The sequence below is a fragment of the Hylobates moloch genome, unplaced genomic scaffold, assembly GCF_009828535.3.
Source record: "Hylobates moloch isolate HMO894 unplaced genomic scaffold, HMol_V3 SCAFFOLD_5, whole genome shotgun sequence".
NCBI lineage: Eukaryota > Metazoa > Chordata > Mammalia > Primates > Hylobatidae > Hylobates > Hylobates moloch.
In genome coordinates this window covers 146752533-146766813 of record NW_026652280.1, presented here as the reverse complement: position 1 = coordinate 146766813, position 14281 = coordinate 146752533, and the positions used below count along the sequence as shown (strand labels likewise).

The 14281-nt window shown below is 40.1% G+C and overlaps 1 protein-coding gene across 1 annotated transcript in view; it reads right to left on the bottom strand.

The window, feature by feature from the left end:
- Positions 1 to 14281, bottom strand: part of LOC131383620 (embryonic stem cell-related gene protein-like) — an 89063-nt gene that overhangs the window by 19786 nt on the left and 54996 nt on the right. The window contains exon 3 of the mRNA XM_058439871.1: positions 12210 to 12367. Coding sequence (XP_058295854.1) covers positions 12210 to 12367 — 158 coding nt within the window. The remainder of the gene's footprint in view (positions 1 to 12209; positions 12368 to 14281) is intronic.

Sequence of the window (14281 nt, the reverse complement as noted above, 5' to 3'; positions counted from 1 at the left end):
AACCCCGTCTCTACTAAAAATACAAAAAAAATTAGCTGGGCGTGGTGGCAGGCACCTGTGGTCCCAGCTACTCGGAGAGGCTGAGGCAGGAGAATGGCGTGAACCGGGGAGGTGGAGCTTGCAGTGAGCCGAGATTGCGTCACTGCACTCCAGCCTGGGCGACAGAGCGAGACTCCGTCTCAAAAAAAAAAAAAAAAAAGACATATGGGTGACCAAGAAGGATGTGAACAAATGATCAATATCACTAACCATTAGGGAAATGCAAATCAAAACCACAATGGAATACCATCTCACACCAGCTAGAATGGCTACTATTAAAAAGTCAAAAAATAGCAGACACTGGCAAGGATGTGGAGCAAAGGAAATCCTTATGCACTGCTAGTGGGAATGTAAATTAATTTACCCACTGTGGAACTCAGTCTGGAAGTTTCTCAAAGAACTTAAAACAGAACTACCATTTGACCCAGCAATCCCATTACTGGGTATATGTCCAAAGGAATATAAATCATTCTACCATAAAGACACATCCATGTGTGTGTTCATTTCAGCACGAGTCACATTGGCAAAGACATGGAATCCACCTAGATGTTCATAAATGGTGGACTGGATAAAGAAAATATGGGACAAGTGTACCATGGAATACTACATAGCCATAAAAAAGAATGGGACCCAGTCGGGTGTGATGGCTCACGCCTGTAATCCCAGCACTTTGGGAGGCTGAGGCAGGTGGATTATGAGGTCAAGAGATTGAGACCATCCTGGCCAACGTGGTGAAAGCCTGTCTCTACTAAAAGTACAAAATTAGCTGGGCGTGGTGGTGCATGCCTGTGGTCCCAGCTACTTGGAAGGCTGAGGCAGGAGAATCGCTTGAACCCAGGAGGTGGACGTTGCAGTGAGCCGAGATTGCACCACTGCACTCCAGTCTGATGACAGAGTGAGACTCTGTCTCAAAAAAAAAAAAAAAAAGAATGAGACCATACCCTTTGCAGTAACGTGGATGGAGCTGTGGGCCATTATCTATTATCCTCAGTGAATTCACACAGGAACAAAAAAAACAAATAATACATGTTCTCCCAGGGAGCTATTAAGTACACATACACTCAAAAAATGACCAATAGACACTGGGGCCTACATGAGGGTAAAGGGTGGGAGGAGAGTGAGTATTAAAAAACTATCTATTAGATATTATGCTGATTACCTGGAAGACAAAATGTCTCCACACCAAACACCACAATGTGCAATTTACCCATGTAACGAATCTGCACATGTGCTCCTTGAACCTAAAATAAAAATTGGAAAGAAAAAAAAAAGTATTGCTAAGAAGAAAGGATTTATCCATAGTGGGAAAGGAGTATCTGTCATAATTTGGACCATTGATAAACTGAAATAAATGAATGGGTTCAGTAGTTTACTGTTCAAATCTATCTAAAAGTTCTGGCCTGACTGAGTTCTATGGGAAAAAGATGCTGAGATTTAAAAACTGGTCCTATAGAAATCCACCTTCGATGTGGGGCACCACAAGGATTGAGCCCACTAAGACACAGATGAGCTCTTCCCCACTTTTAGCACAATTAAGTACATGCACACCTCTGTAAGAGTGTATACAAAGAAGAAGTGTTAAAAAACATACAGTATTTTTTTTTAACTCTAAAGTGAGTAAGTGTACACAAGATTTTTTGCTTTGTTTTGATTTTAGGGCTGTGACAATTGAGATGGTGGGCCACTTTCTTAAACATGAAAAGTACATAGTTGAGTCAAGTGATCATATGAATGGTCCAGAGCCAGGAAGGGGCATTTTCTAACATGGAGTTAAGTGTCACTTAAAGGAGAGCTGGAAATCAAGAAAGAATTGGAGAGCTATGATGAAAATGATTGGTGAATTCCACTTTCTACCTAAAAATATTTTGAAAGCAGAAATCCATATATGTTTTTAGTCTCAATCATATAAACTTTAAAAACTGTCTTAACCTGTGTAACTCTTTGATGTGTATTATTTTTGTAAGTACCTGATGAGTTCCTTGTCTTGATTAGCAGTAAAAGCTTTGACAACCCTGATTAACTAGAGATAATAATATTGAAAGTTAAAGCATTATTGATTACATGACTTTCAGGCACTATCTAATTTAATTTTGAAAACTACCTTGTTAGATACATATTATTATTATTTCTGGAAAAAAATCATGACATTAAGGAAAGCTAGGTAACTAGCTCAAAGTCACAGAGAGTGGTTGGCCTTAATGGAAATAGAAGTCTTTCTTTTTTTAATTCCAAAATCTAAGCTGTCAGTGCTATGCCTTTTGTGCAAACCTTAAGTCTTGAGTTCGAATCCTACCTCTACCACTCTTGCCAATATGAATAAATAATTTGGCTTCTCTGAGGTACATTTTCTTCCAAGTAATCCACCCAATTTGAGGCCTCATCTATTCAAAATGCCCCTATCTGTCCTGGACCTCTAGAACTAGTTTCTTTTTTTCCTAAAATGTTTGTCTTTGGAAGAAGCAAGGCAAAGGGGAACTCTCTAGGGAAACACCACTTTCTTTACTTTGAAGCCAGGTTTAAGGGTGAAACTCTCAAAGGACACAAAGTTTGTTGACTCATTAGGAAAAGACAAAGTCAGAGGAGGCTAGAAAAGTGGCTCTGAGACTAAACATCAGAATAGCAGTGGGGTCCCTCTAAATGTATATGACCTCATGGTTCTGTCCTCAGTCTTCCTTTGCTTTGAGCTGTTTCTTGGAGCAATCGACAATACCTCGTAAGCCTGTTGAGAGGGCTATTGTGAAGATGGCAGCGCAGACCAGGAGGAGGTTAAGTATGATTCTTATATTGTCTTTTGGTAATCAGACTAGGAACTCCCTATAAAAAGCAGAATTATAGCCCCAGAAGTGTTTCCATGGTAATGATGTTAAAGGGATGACATAAAAGCAAAGCCCAGCATACCATCAAGAAGAAAAAGTGAAAAGACACAAATCCAGACACTATAGTTAGCTTCCGTTCTTTTTACAGTGAGTATGAATGTGGTAGGTGCTCATTAAATATTTATTAAATTGAATTGAAAATAATATTGTGACCGCCATTGTTTTTTCAGTACCCTGTGTGAGATAATTGAATCAATGACAGAAAGCATAAAGAAAGTATTTTGTATATAGTAAGGTCCTGTATAAATGGAAGTGGCTTTAAAAAACGTTAATTAAACCAGGCTTTTTCGAGTACTAAGCAAGCATGTACTAAGTACTGAAGATGCAAATATATTAATAAATTCTTAGTTCTAGAATAAATAAATTTTCTGAAAAAGGAAGTATCAGAAAAAAAGTTGTCTTGGAAATGGGTAAATGATTGCCAAAAAAAAAATCAACTTGCAAATGGCAAATGAGATCCCTGTGAGTCCTTTCAGTGGAGCACTGAACATTGTCTACCAAATTCTCTGGGGGTTATCTGTTACTATAAACTTGTGCACCTTTGATTGTCTTGATTGACTAGGCTATTTTACAACTCTATAGGGATGGAAGTGCAAACTGATAACAATGAAAATGTTTCTTGTCCATAGAAATTCAAATGAATTTTGTCCAGTAGAGAATTAAAATCTCTGTAAGACATTTTCATTTGAATCAGTTTTAACATTTTCTTGTTTCCTCACTAATTAATGAGCTAAATAAAATCTCTGATATTCATTTTATATTTGATGAGAGTCATGATTTTACCATCTTGAAAATTATCTTTTCACAGAAGGGAATTACTAAGTGCCTCTTAGGTGCCTGGTATTAAACTTGCCAATGTCTTCTATGCTACCTCATTGAATATTCAAGGCAATTCCACAAGGTGGGAAGACTTTCTTGTAGAGTCCTTGTGTACTGATAAGAGCTCTGAGTTTCAGGAGGAAAAGGTAGGTTAACAAATATTTATGAACAACATGAGAAGTTCTCTACAAAGATTTAAGGGGGATCCTAAATAGCCAGTGATTGGTAGAAGTGAACTGAAATTATTGGCTTATTAAACATATGAAATGCTTGAATACATATTTTAATATTAGTGTACAGTGTTTTATTATAATCTACATTTAAAACAATTTTATTATGTTATACTTATGTTTGAGAAATAAATTCAGTTTTTTATAAACCAGTAACGTACATTTCAGAAACTTAAAAATGAAGAAATTTGTAACATGCTACTATGCTGATTTTGCTCTGAACCTCTTTATTGTGTGTAATATATGAGTTATTTTTTCTTTCTGAGGTAAATAAATTACATTTTATAAAGTATACTGCCTTTTTTTTTTCACTTAGACGATTAAAAAGCAAAACAAGAAGTAGAAAAACAACAAGAGAACATTTACCTATTTGTTTGAAAGCCAGAAAATACTAAAAAAGTACTAGTGAATTTACTAGGAAAACAAAGTGAAGGAAATACTAGGATGATGTGAAGAATTAAGAAAATAGGATGCATTTTTTGCAAAAGAATAATGAATCCTATTCTTTCCCTAGAGGAGGTATTCATAAACCATTGCCTTACCTGTTTTTACACATTTTTTTGACTCCCTGACGCCACTCTCAGATTCTTTGCTTATCATGGCCATAACTGTAAGCAAACAACTTTTTCCCCTCCATGATTTAGAAATGGACATTCAGCTACAACAAGAAGAACAAGCACAATGGGGACAGCAAGCAGTATGAGCTTTGTTCACATCTCATTCTGGAGAACTAAGATTAGTGGAAGGTAGGGTTAAAAATGTCCAACCCTGTATAATCCCAGATTTGGTGTTTCTTCATGATGTAGCCAAGATCAAAGAAACCTAGTTTCTTCTACAAGTGGTCTTCAGAGTCTCCATTATTATCGAGAGGAAATAATGGTGTCCTGTGGGACAACAAAGGAGTTCTAGAATTAGACGGACTCGGGATTGAATTCTGTCTCTTTTACTAGCTGTCTTAACTTTGCTAAGTTTTCTAACATACCAGAACCTATTTCTTTAGCTGCAATATTAGTATGATAATATGCCCTTCATGGGGATGTTGTGAAGGTAGATTGAACAATGCATATGTTATAATTAAACTATAATTGATTATTAATAATGGTAACTACTATAAACACAATATAAAAATCAGGTACAATCCTGCTAGAAACAGTTTCATTGCATTTCAGTGATCAAATACTTTTGTTTGATGTGGTATTTGGACCTCAGTAATTATAGAACCTATCAAAGGGTTCTTAAATAATTCAGAGGTAGTTTATTTTACTTTCTGGCTATGAAAATAAGCCTCCACACATGAAAAGCTAAAGTAAGTATGAAATTAAGGTGGCTTATACATGGAATCCCAATGTTTCGGGAGGCTGAGGCAGGATGATTACTTGAGGCCAGGAGTTAGATACCATCCTGGGCAGAATAATGAGAGTCCAGGAGTTTAAGGTTGTTGTGAGCTATGATCATACCACTGCACTCCAGCCTGGGCAACAGGGTGAGACCCTGTCTGTAAATTTTAAAAAAAGAAAAAGAAATTAAGGAAGTCAGCATGGCCATGTATTGGGCCGAATTAGTATTATAGGCATTTATTTCGTCATCTTAGCCTTTCAACGTTTGTGTCTTTTGACAGTACTTCAAGCACAGAGTTTGTGTCCTTAATGTAGCTATGCTTTAGAAATCAGCTCTATGGGGCACAGAATCAAAAAGAAATGTATCTGCAGTACAAATGGAGCAAATTGTTTCATGCAAAATTGAATAATAAAGAATACTACTTATATGAAGTAGTGTGAAGAGAGTGGGACATATTCAAATTTTGCACTGATAATTTTCACCAAAATTAACACCTCAACGGATGATGTTCGTATAGGTGTATTTCACTGGCCTAAGGTAGAATTTCAGGATAGGAAGATCCATGCCAGAAAGAAATAATTTAGTAGTGATTGTTAATTTTTTGTGTGTGTCCCTTTTGCATAGGTAGATGAATATCAGCTCTCAATATTTTCCCCTCCTGTTCTAAACAATGACCTCTATAACCTGAAAGAAAATTAGAAGTGTGCAGAAAAAACATTTTTTAATGATCCCGAAAAAAGGTTAATTACCTTCACAACTAGAAATTGTTCATTTCTTCCCCAAACCTCTTCTTAATTCCCTTTGCTGCTCTACCTTATTTGTCAGATATTTATATCTCAAATGATTATTTTATTCTCTAAAAGAACGGGGCCTTTCTTGGTTTAGGCTTTGCAGAGCTTTCATTTATTTTATCATACAAAATAAAATCCATGACATTTGCAAAGTACATTGATATTCTTTTCATATTTACCTTAAATATGAAGATTCATTTAAAGATATCTGTAAAAAGTGCACCCTGCTATGTTTCACTAAATAAATGTTATTCAATTGATAAAAATAATATCTTACTTTTAAGGATAAAGCTTTTTAAAATTTCATACATCTAACTATCCATTTAAAAAAATTTTTAAATTTATTTATTTTATTTTTTAGAGACAGAGTCTCTTTCTGTTGGTCAGGCTGGGGTACAGCGGCTTGATCCTAGCTCACTGCAGCCTCAAATTCCTGGGCTTAAGTAATCCTCCCATTCAGCCTCCCCAAGAGCTGGGATTACAGGAACTTGCTACACCCGGCTTGGTTTTGAAATCCTGGCTTCAAGTGATCCTCCCACCTTGGCCTCCCAAAGTGCTGTGATGACAGATGTGAGCCACCATGCTTGGCCTGTTTATCCTTAAACTGCTTTTGAAAAATCTTGATTTTAATGGGAATTTTTAACATTATAGGAGTCCCCAGTAGCAGTATTTTAAAGACAATGAAACTTTCAAACTATATATATTTATCAACAAAATGTACTCTAAGCAGTTTTACCAGTGAAGTACTTTGACCAATAAGTCTCTGACTCCACATGCAAACCACATTTTCTACCTTTTGGCTGCCAAAAAAATGAATATGGCTTTTGGCTTGGAATTCATTTAAACTTCATTTTCCCCTTTGTTTCAAATTTGTATTTCTTCTGTTCTCAAGGGCATTTTCTACACAAAATTTTTGTATCTAAACTTGCATGTGTTTTACCCAGTTAGCTTCACGAACAATGATTATTTCTTCATCACATTAAAAAAATGAATTAAAAGGTGAGACTCTGTAAATCAGTTAGTTTTGGATACTACATAATGTCAACCATACAACTTTCTGTGGGTTTGAAAAACCCGGATGTTGACATCATAAGGGCAAGACCTCTAGAAAATTGACTGTATCTTTCAGTTTTAGTATTTCACTCACGTCCATGTGAAGAGACCACCAAACAGGCTTTGTGTGAGCAATAAAGCTGTTTATTTCACCTGAGTGCAGGTGGGCAGAGTCCGAAAAGAGAGTCAGCCAAGGGAGATAGGGGTGGGGCCATTTTATAGGATTTGGGTAGGTAAAGGAAAATTACAGTCAAAGGGGGTCACGAGGTACTCAGTGGGGGAGATTTTGAGCCAGGATGAGCCAGGAGAAGGAATTTCACAAGACAATGTCATCAGTTAAGGCAGGAACAGGCCATTTTCACTTCTTTTGTGGTGGAATGTCATCAGTTAAGGCAGGAACCTGCCATCTGGATGTGTACGTGCAGGTCACAGGGGATATGATGGCTTAGCTTGGGCTCAGAGGCCTGACATTCCTGTCTTCTTATATTAATAAGAAAAATAAAATGACATAGTGGTAAAGTGTTGGGACAGTGAAAATTTTTGGGGGGTGGTATGGAGAGATAATGGGCAATGTTTCTCAGGGCTGCTTTGAGTGGAATTAGGGGCGGCGTGGGAACCTAGAGTGGGAGAGATTAAGCTGAAGGAAGATTTTGTGGTAAGGGGTGATATTATGGGGTTGTTAGAAGAAACATTTGTCATTTAGAATTATTGGTGATGGCCTGGATACAGTTTTGTATGAATTGAAAAACTAAACAGAATAAGAGAAGGAGAAAAACAGGTATAAAAGGTCTAAGAATTGGGAGAACCCAGGACATCTGATTAGAGAGTGCCTAAGGAGATTCAGCGTAGTCCTGCCAGCAAAGATTATTTATTTACTTTAAGAGTTAAGAGTGGTGGTTTGGGGATAGCACCAGGAGATACCAGCTGTGATGGCTTGGAGAAACAGTGTAAACTGGCAGTGTAAACAAGAGCAGGGCATGTATGAGTAGTTGAGAACGGTGAATAGGAGTATGACTAGACAGAAGATAGTAGGGATGACAAGTTTTTTGGGGCACAGTCCAAGTTGGTCTGTTGTCTGGAATGAGACTGGGGCCTAATAAAAAGGAGCTCAAATGGGCTGTACCTTGTAGCATTCTGAGGATAGGTCTGACTTCTGAGAAGGGAAAGTGGTAAAAGTATTGTTCAGTCCTGTTTAAGTTGGTGGCTGAGCTTGGTGAGGTGTGTTTTTAAAAGACCTTTAGTCCATTCTACTTTTCCTGAAGACAGAGGACCATAAGGGATATAAAGGTTTCACTGAATACTAAGAGCCTGAAAAACTGCATGGCTGATTTGACTAATAAAGGCTGGTCTGTTATCAGACTGTATAGAGGTGGGAAGGCTAAACTGAAGAATTATTTCTGACAGAAGGGAAGGAATGACTGTGGTGGCCTTCTCAGACCCTGTAGGAAAGGACTCTACCTATCCAGTGAAAGTGTCTACCTAGACTAAGACTAGTTATCTTACTCGGGGCATGTTGAATAAAGCTAATTTGCCGGTCCTGGGTGGGGGCAAATCCTTGAGCTTGATGTGTAGGGAAGGGAGGGGGCCTGAATAATCCATGAGGAGTAGTAGAATAGCAGATGGAAAGGAAATGAGAGGTTCTAAGAGGCGGGCTAGTGGCTTGTACTATAGCATAGCCTGCCTTTGCTGGCGTGTGGCGATTAGGCCTGGTGGAACTGCCATCAATCAATCAAGCGTGATCAGGGTGAGGAACAGGAAAGAAGGAAATATGGAGAAATGGGGTGAATGTCAGGTGGATCAGAGAGATACAGTCGTGGGGGTCAGGTGTGGTATCAGGAATAATTTGGGAGGCCAGATTGAAGTCCGGGCCAGGAACAATGGTAATTGTGGGACTTAACAAAGAGTGAGCACAGCTGAAGGAGCCGGGAGCAGAAAGTATATGTGTCAGGTGTGAGTAAGAAAATAGATTTTGGAAATTATGAGAGCTGTAGAGAATGAGTTGAGCATAGTTTGTGATTTTTAGGGCCTCTAAAAGTATTAAAGCAGCCACAGCCACTGCACGCAGATATGAGGGCCAGGCTAAAACAGTAAGGTCAAGTTGTTTGGACAGAAAGGCTACAGGGTGCGCGGTCCTGGCTCTTGTGTAAGAATTCTGACCACACTAACCATGCCTAGGAAGGAAAGGAGTTGTTGTTTTGTAAGAGATTGAGGTTTGGGAGATTAATCGGACACGATCAGAAGGGAGATCACGTGTTTTTATGAGAATTATGCCGAGATAGGTAACAGATGAGGAAGAAATTTGGGCTTGACTGAAGTAATGGGGGCTGTCTGTGAAGCTTTGTGGCAGTACAGCCCAGGTAATTTGCTGAGCCTGATGGGTGTCAGGGTCAGTCCAGGTGAAAGCAAAGAGATGCTGGGATGATGGGTGCAAAGGAATAGTAAAGAAAGCATGTTTGAGATCCGGAACAGAATAATGGGTTGTGGAGGGAGGTATTGAGGATAGGAGAGTGTATGGGTTTGGCACCATGGGGTGGATAGGCAAAACAATTTGATAAGGCATAGATCCTGAACTAACTTATAAGGCTTGTCTGGTTTTAGAACAGGTAAAATGGGGGAATTGTAAGGAGAGTTTACAGGCTTTAAAAGGCCATGCTGTAGCAGGTGAGTGATAACAGGCTTTAATCCTTTCAAAGCATGCTGTGGGATGGCATATTGGCATTGAGTGGGGTAAGGGTGATTAGGTTTTAATGGGATGGTAAGGGGTGCATGATCAGTCACCAAGGAGGGAGTAGAGGTATCTTATACTTGTAGGTTAAGGTGGGGAGATAAAAGAGCAGGATGCAAAGGAGGCTTTGGATTGGGAAGAGGGGCAGCAATGAGATGCAGCTGTAATGCAGGAATAGCCAGGGAAGCAGATAATTTAGTTAAAGTATCTCGGCCTAGTAAGGGAACTGGGCAGGTGGGAATAACTAAAAGGAGTGCTTAGAAGAGTATTGTCTAAGTTGCCACCAGAGTCGGGGAGTTTTAAGAGGTTTAGAAGCCTGGCTGTCAATACCCACAACAGTTATGGAAGCAAGGGAAACAGGCCTTTGAAAAGAAGGTAATGTGGAGTGGGCAGCCTCCATATTGATTAAGAAGGCGATGGACTTACTTTCCACTGTGAGAGTTACGCGAAGCTCAGCGTCCATGATGGTCTAGGGGGCTTCCAAGGCGATCAGGCAGCATCAGTCTTCAGCCGCTAAGCCAAGAAGATCTGGGAGTCAGAGAGCCTTCGGCCAGAGTTCCAGGGGCTCTGGGAGTGGCTGCCAGGTGAGTTGGACAGTCCGATTTCCAGTGGGGTCCCGCACAGATGGGATGCAGCTTAGGAGGAATCCTGGGCTGCAGGCATTCCTTGGCCTGGTGGCCAGATTTCTGGCACTTGTAGCAAGTTCCTGGGGGAGGAGGTTCTGGAGGAAGGCCTGGCTGCTGCGGTTCAGGCATTTGGAAGTTCTTGTGTGCTGGAGATGTGGCTGGGGTTTGTCTCACAGTGGAGGCAGGAATTGCAACTTTTTTCTATTATTGTACACCTTGAAGGCAAGGTTAATTAAATCCTGTTGTGGGGTTTGAGAGCCGGAATTTAATTTTTGGAGTTTTTTTTAATGTCAGGAGCAGATTGGGTAATAAAATGTATTTTGAGAATAAGATGGCCTTTTGACTTTTTAGGGTCTAGGGCTATAAAGTGTCTCAGGGTTGCTGCCAAAGGAGTCATGAACTGGGCTGGATTTTTATATTTGGTGAAAAAGAGCCTAAACGCTATCTGATTTGGGATAAAGAAAAAGGAGCATTAACCTTGACTACGCCTTTAGCTCCAGCCACCTTTTTAAGAGTAAATTGCTGGGCAGGTGGGGGAGGGCTAGTCACAGAAGGAAACTGTAAGCTGGATCAGGTGTGAGGAGGGGAGGTGCTAAAAGGATTATAGGGTGGAGGAGTGGAGGCTGAGGAAGAATTGGGACCTAGCTCGGCCTGGCGAGGAGCAGCCTGGGGAGGAGGGGAGGAGTCAGATGGGTCTGTAGAAAAGGAGGATTAGAAAGACTCAGCGATGCTTGGGATTGGGACTGAGGGGACAGGTGGGAGGGAAAGAAGGAGGATTTGGGATGAGTTGTGTTGGGAATGGAGACTAGAGAGGGACCGATGTGTAAAAGAATGCCTGGACCTCAGGCACCTCAGACCATTTGCCCATTTTACGACAAGAATTATTTAGATCTTGCAGGATGGAAAAATTGAAAGTGCCATTTTCTGGCTATTTGGAACTACTATCGAGTTTGTATTGGGGTCAAGTGGCATTGCAGAAGAAAATAAGATGCTTAGATTTTAGGTCAGGTGAGAGTTGAAGAGGTTTTAAGTTCTTAAGAACACAGGCTAAGGGAGAAGAAGAAGGAATGGAGGGTGGAAGGTTGCCTACAGTGAAGGAGGCAAGCCTAGAGAAAAGAGAGAGTAGATACATGGAGGGGAGGGGTTCGGGGGTTCTTACCCTCCAGAAAAGTGGGAAAGGGGTCAGGGCACAGAGATACGAGGTAGGGGTGCGAAAATAAGGGATTGGGGCACAGAGATATGAGGTTGGGGTACTTGCACCTCCCCTAGAAAAGCGTGACTTGCTGCTAAGGGTGAAGGAGAAGGGGTTGGTGGTTTCTTGCCCCCCCAGAAAGGCGGAGAAGGGGTAGAGACACGGAGAGAAGGGGTTGGGATACTTGCCCCTCCCCCAGAAAAGCGGGACTTGCGTCTAAGGGTGAAGGACCAAGGCAGGCGTCCCTGCGTGGTCTGATACCTCTGAAACGTGGGTGAATAATCAGAGAGGTGTCCCTGCAATGATTAAATACCAAGGGAAGGCTGCCTTCCCAGTCCGTGACTGGCGCCCGAGTTTTGGGTCCACGGATAAAATGTGTCTCCTTTGTCTCTACCAGAAAATGAAAGGAATTGAAATTAAAAGAAGGGAGAGATTGAAGTGTGGCACCAAGATTGAAAGGAGAAAGAGGTTGAGGGATAGTGAGGGAGGTTGGAGAAGAGAGTAAAAAGAGGCCGCTTACCGGATTTGAAATTAGTGAGATGTTTCTTGGGCTGGTCAGTCTGAGGACCTGAGGTCGTAGGTGGATCTTTCTCACGGAGCAAAGAACAGGAGGACAGGGGATTGATCTCCTGAGGGAGGTCCCCCGATCCGAGTCACGGCACCAAATTTCACTCGTGTCTGTGTGAAGAGACCACCAAACAGGCTTTGTGTGAGCAATAAAGCTGTTTATTTCACCTGGGTGCAGGTGGGCTGAGTCCAAAAAGAGAGTTAATGCAGGAAGATAGGGGTGGGGCCGTTTTATAGGATTTTGGGTAGGTAAAGGAAAATTACAGTCAAAGGGGGGTTGTTCTCTGGCTGGCAGAGTGGGGGTCACAAGGTGCTCAGTGGGGGAGCTTTTGAGCCAGGACGAGCCAGGAGAAGGAATTTCGTAAGACAATGTCATCAATTAAGGCAGGAACAGGCCATTTTCACTTCTTTTGTGGTGGAATGTCATCAGTTAAGGCAGGAACTGACCATCTGGATGTGTATGTGCAGGTCACAGGGGATATGATGGCTTAGCTTGGGCTCAGAGGCCTGACATATTACAATTTCCACCATGGATTCATCAATCAATTAGCAGCAATCAGTTAATCAATCATCATCATCAGTAATTGTTTTTAAATATGCATTGAGCACAAATCATGTTATGACATTATCTTAGAAATTAAGTAAATCTATTGGTGTAAAAATGAGTTATTTTTAATGGCAGCTTATGGTTGACTTGGGAAGGCTTGATATATTGATAAAAAAATGAATTTAAGATAATGTATGATACAGAACAGAAGATGTGTTCTGTGATAGTTCACAGGCAGGAGAGTTTGAGGAGATATTTCTCCATGAGTCTATCATATTACTGCACAAGCAGAGGCACTGATTCCTTTTGTTCCAGGTTATCTCTTATGGATGTTTGTATAACAAGCAGCTTAGAAGGTATGGTGTGTCCCTCAGAGTAAAGGGTAGATTTGTGGGCTGCCCGGTGTGATAAAGATAATGTTTCCCTCTAGGAAGAGATAAGGCAGATTTGCTTCCAGTCCATTATAGAAACTCAAGGTTTTCTAAACTCAAGGTTCCTCAGCTCTGATGCAAACCCTCTGCGTGCAAAGCTTCCACAGGAACCATTTTATGTCATTCTGTAGGATTTGAGTAACAAGGGAGCTGACACAAACATGAAGCTCATACTGCTTTCTGTGCCATGAGTAATAAAATCCTATGTTTCTGACCCAAGTGTGTTTTGTTTTCTGCCAGTACATATGAAATTGTGGCAGAGTGACTTACTAGTTTGCAAGTAGGCTAAAATTTCAGCCATTTCACAATTCCTTACAGAGGTTTGTTTTGGAGGAAAGAATCTCAATGTTTTGATTATATAACTGTAAATAAATTCTCCCCAGGTTTTGGCACATTCCTAGCCATGGACAACTTTTAATTATCTAAAATTTAGAACTCCATCAAACCCCAAATAAAAATGAAGGGGTGTGATGTAGATAAAATGTGTAATTCACAAATTTGTTTGGTGAGGGTGAATGTAACAGGACACACATATGTAAAAGAAAGAGGGGCTGGAAAAGTTGAGTAATTTCAAAATTATGTTTGATTTTCTGTTTGACTTGTGTTAGCTATCTGAGTAAAAGCCATGATGACAAACCCCTTAATTTTTGTCCAAAACGTTGTATAGATGGTAATTTTTCAGTTGAAAATCCTTATCGTAAATTAGACTATTTGTCCATACGTTTATTCTCTAATTTGATTTTTGGCAAGCAGTGTTAGTTATCCTCATCTTGTTTCTGTACAGAAATGTATATAGCATAGCTTTGAAATTATGGCTACCAAATGGAAGATAGCTTCTTATGAAGAGATTTGATCATGGACATGCTTATGTTCAATATAAGTTATCAAAATGAATGCTCATAATTAGGAAATTTAATTCTCCTCATGTATAGCACCTTATGAATTATGAGGAGTTATTTTTGAACCACAATGCAACACTAAATTAGGTTCCTCTTTCTTTAAAAAAAATTAAAGAATAATCAGTTATTCTTCTCTCCTCATTTCTAA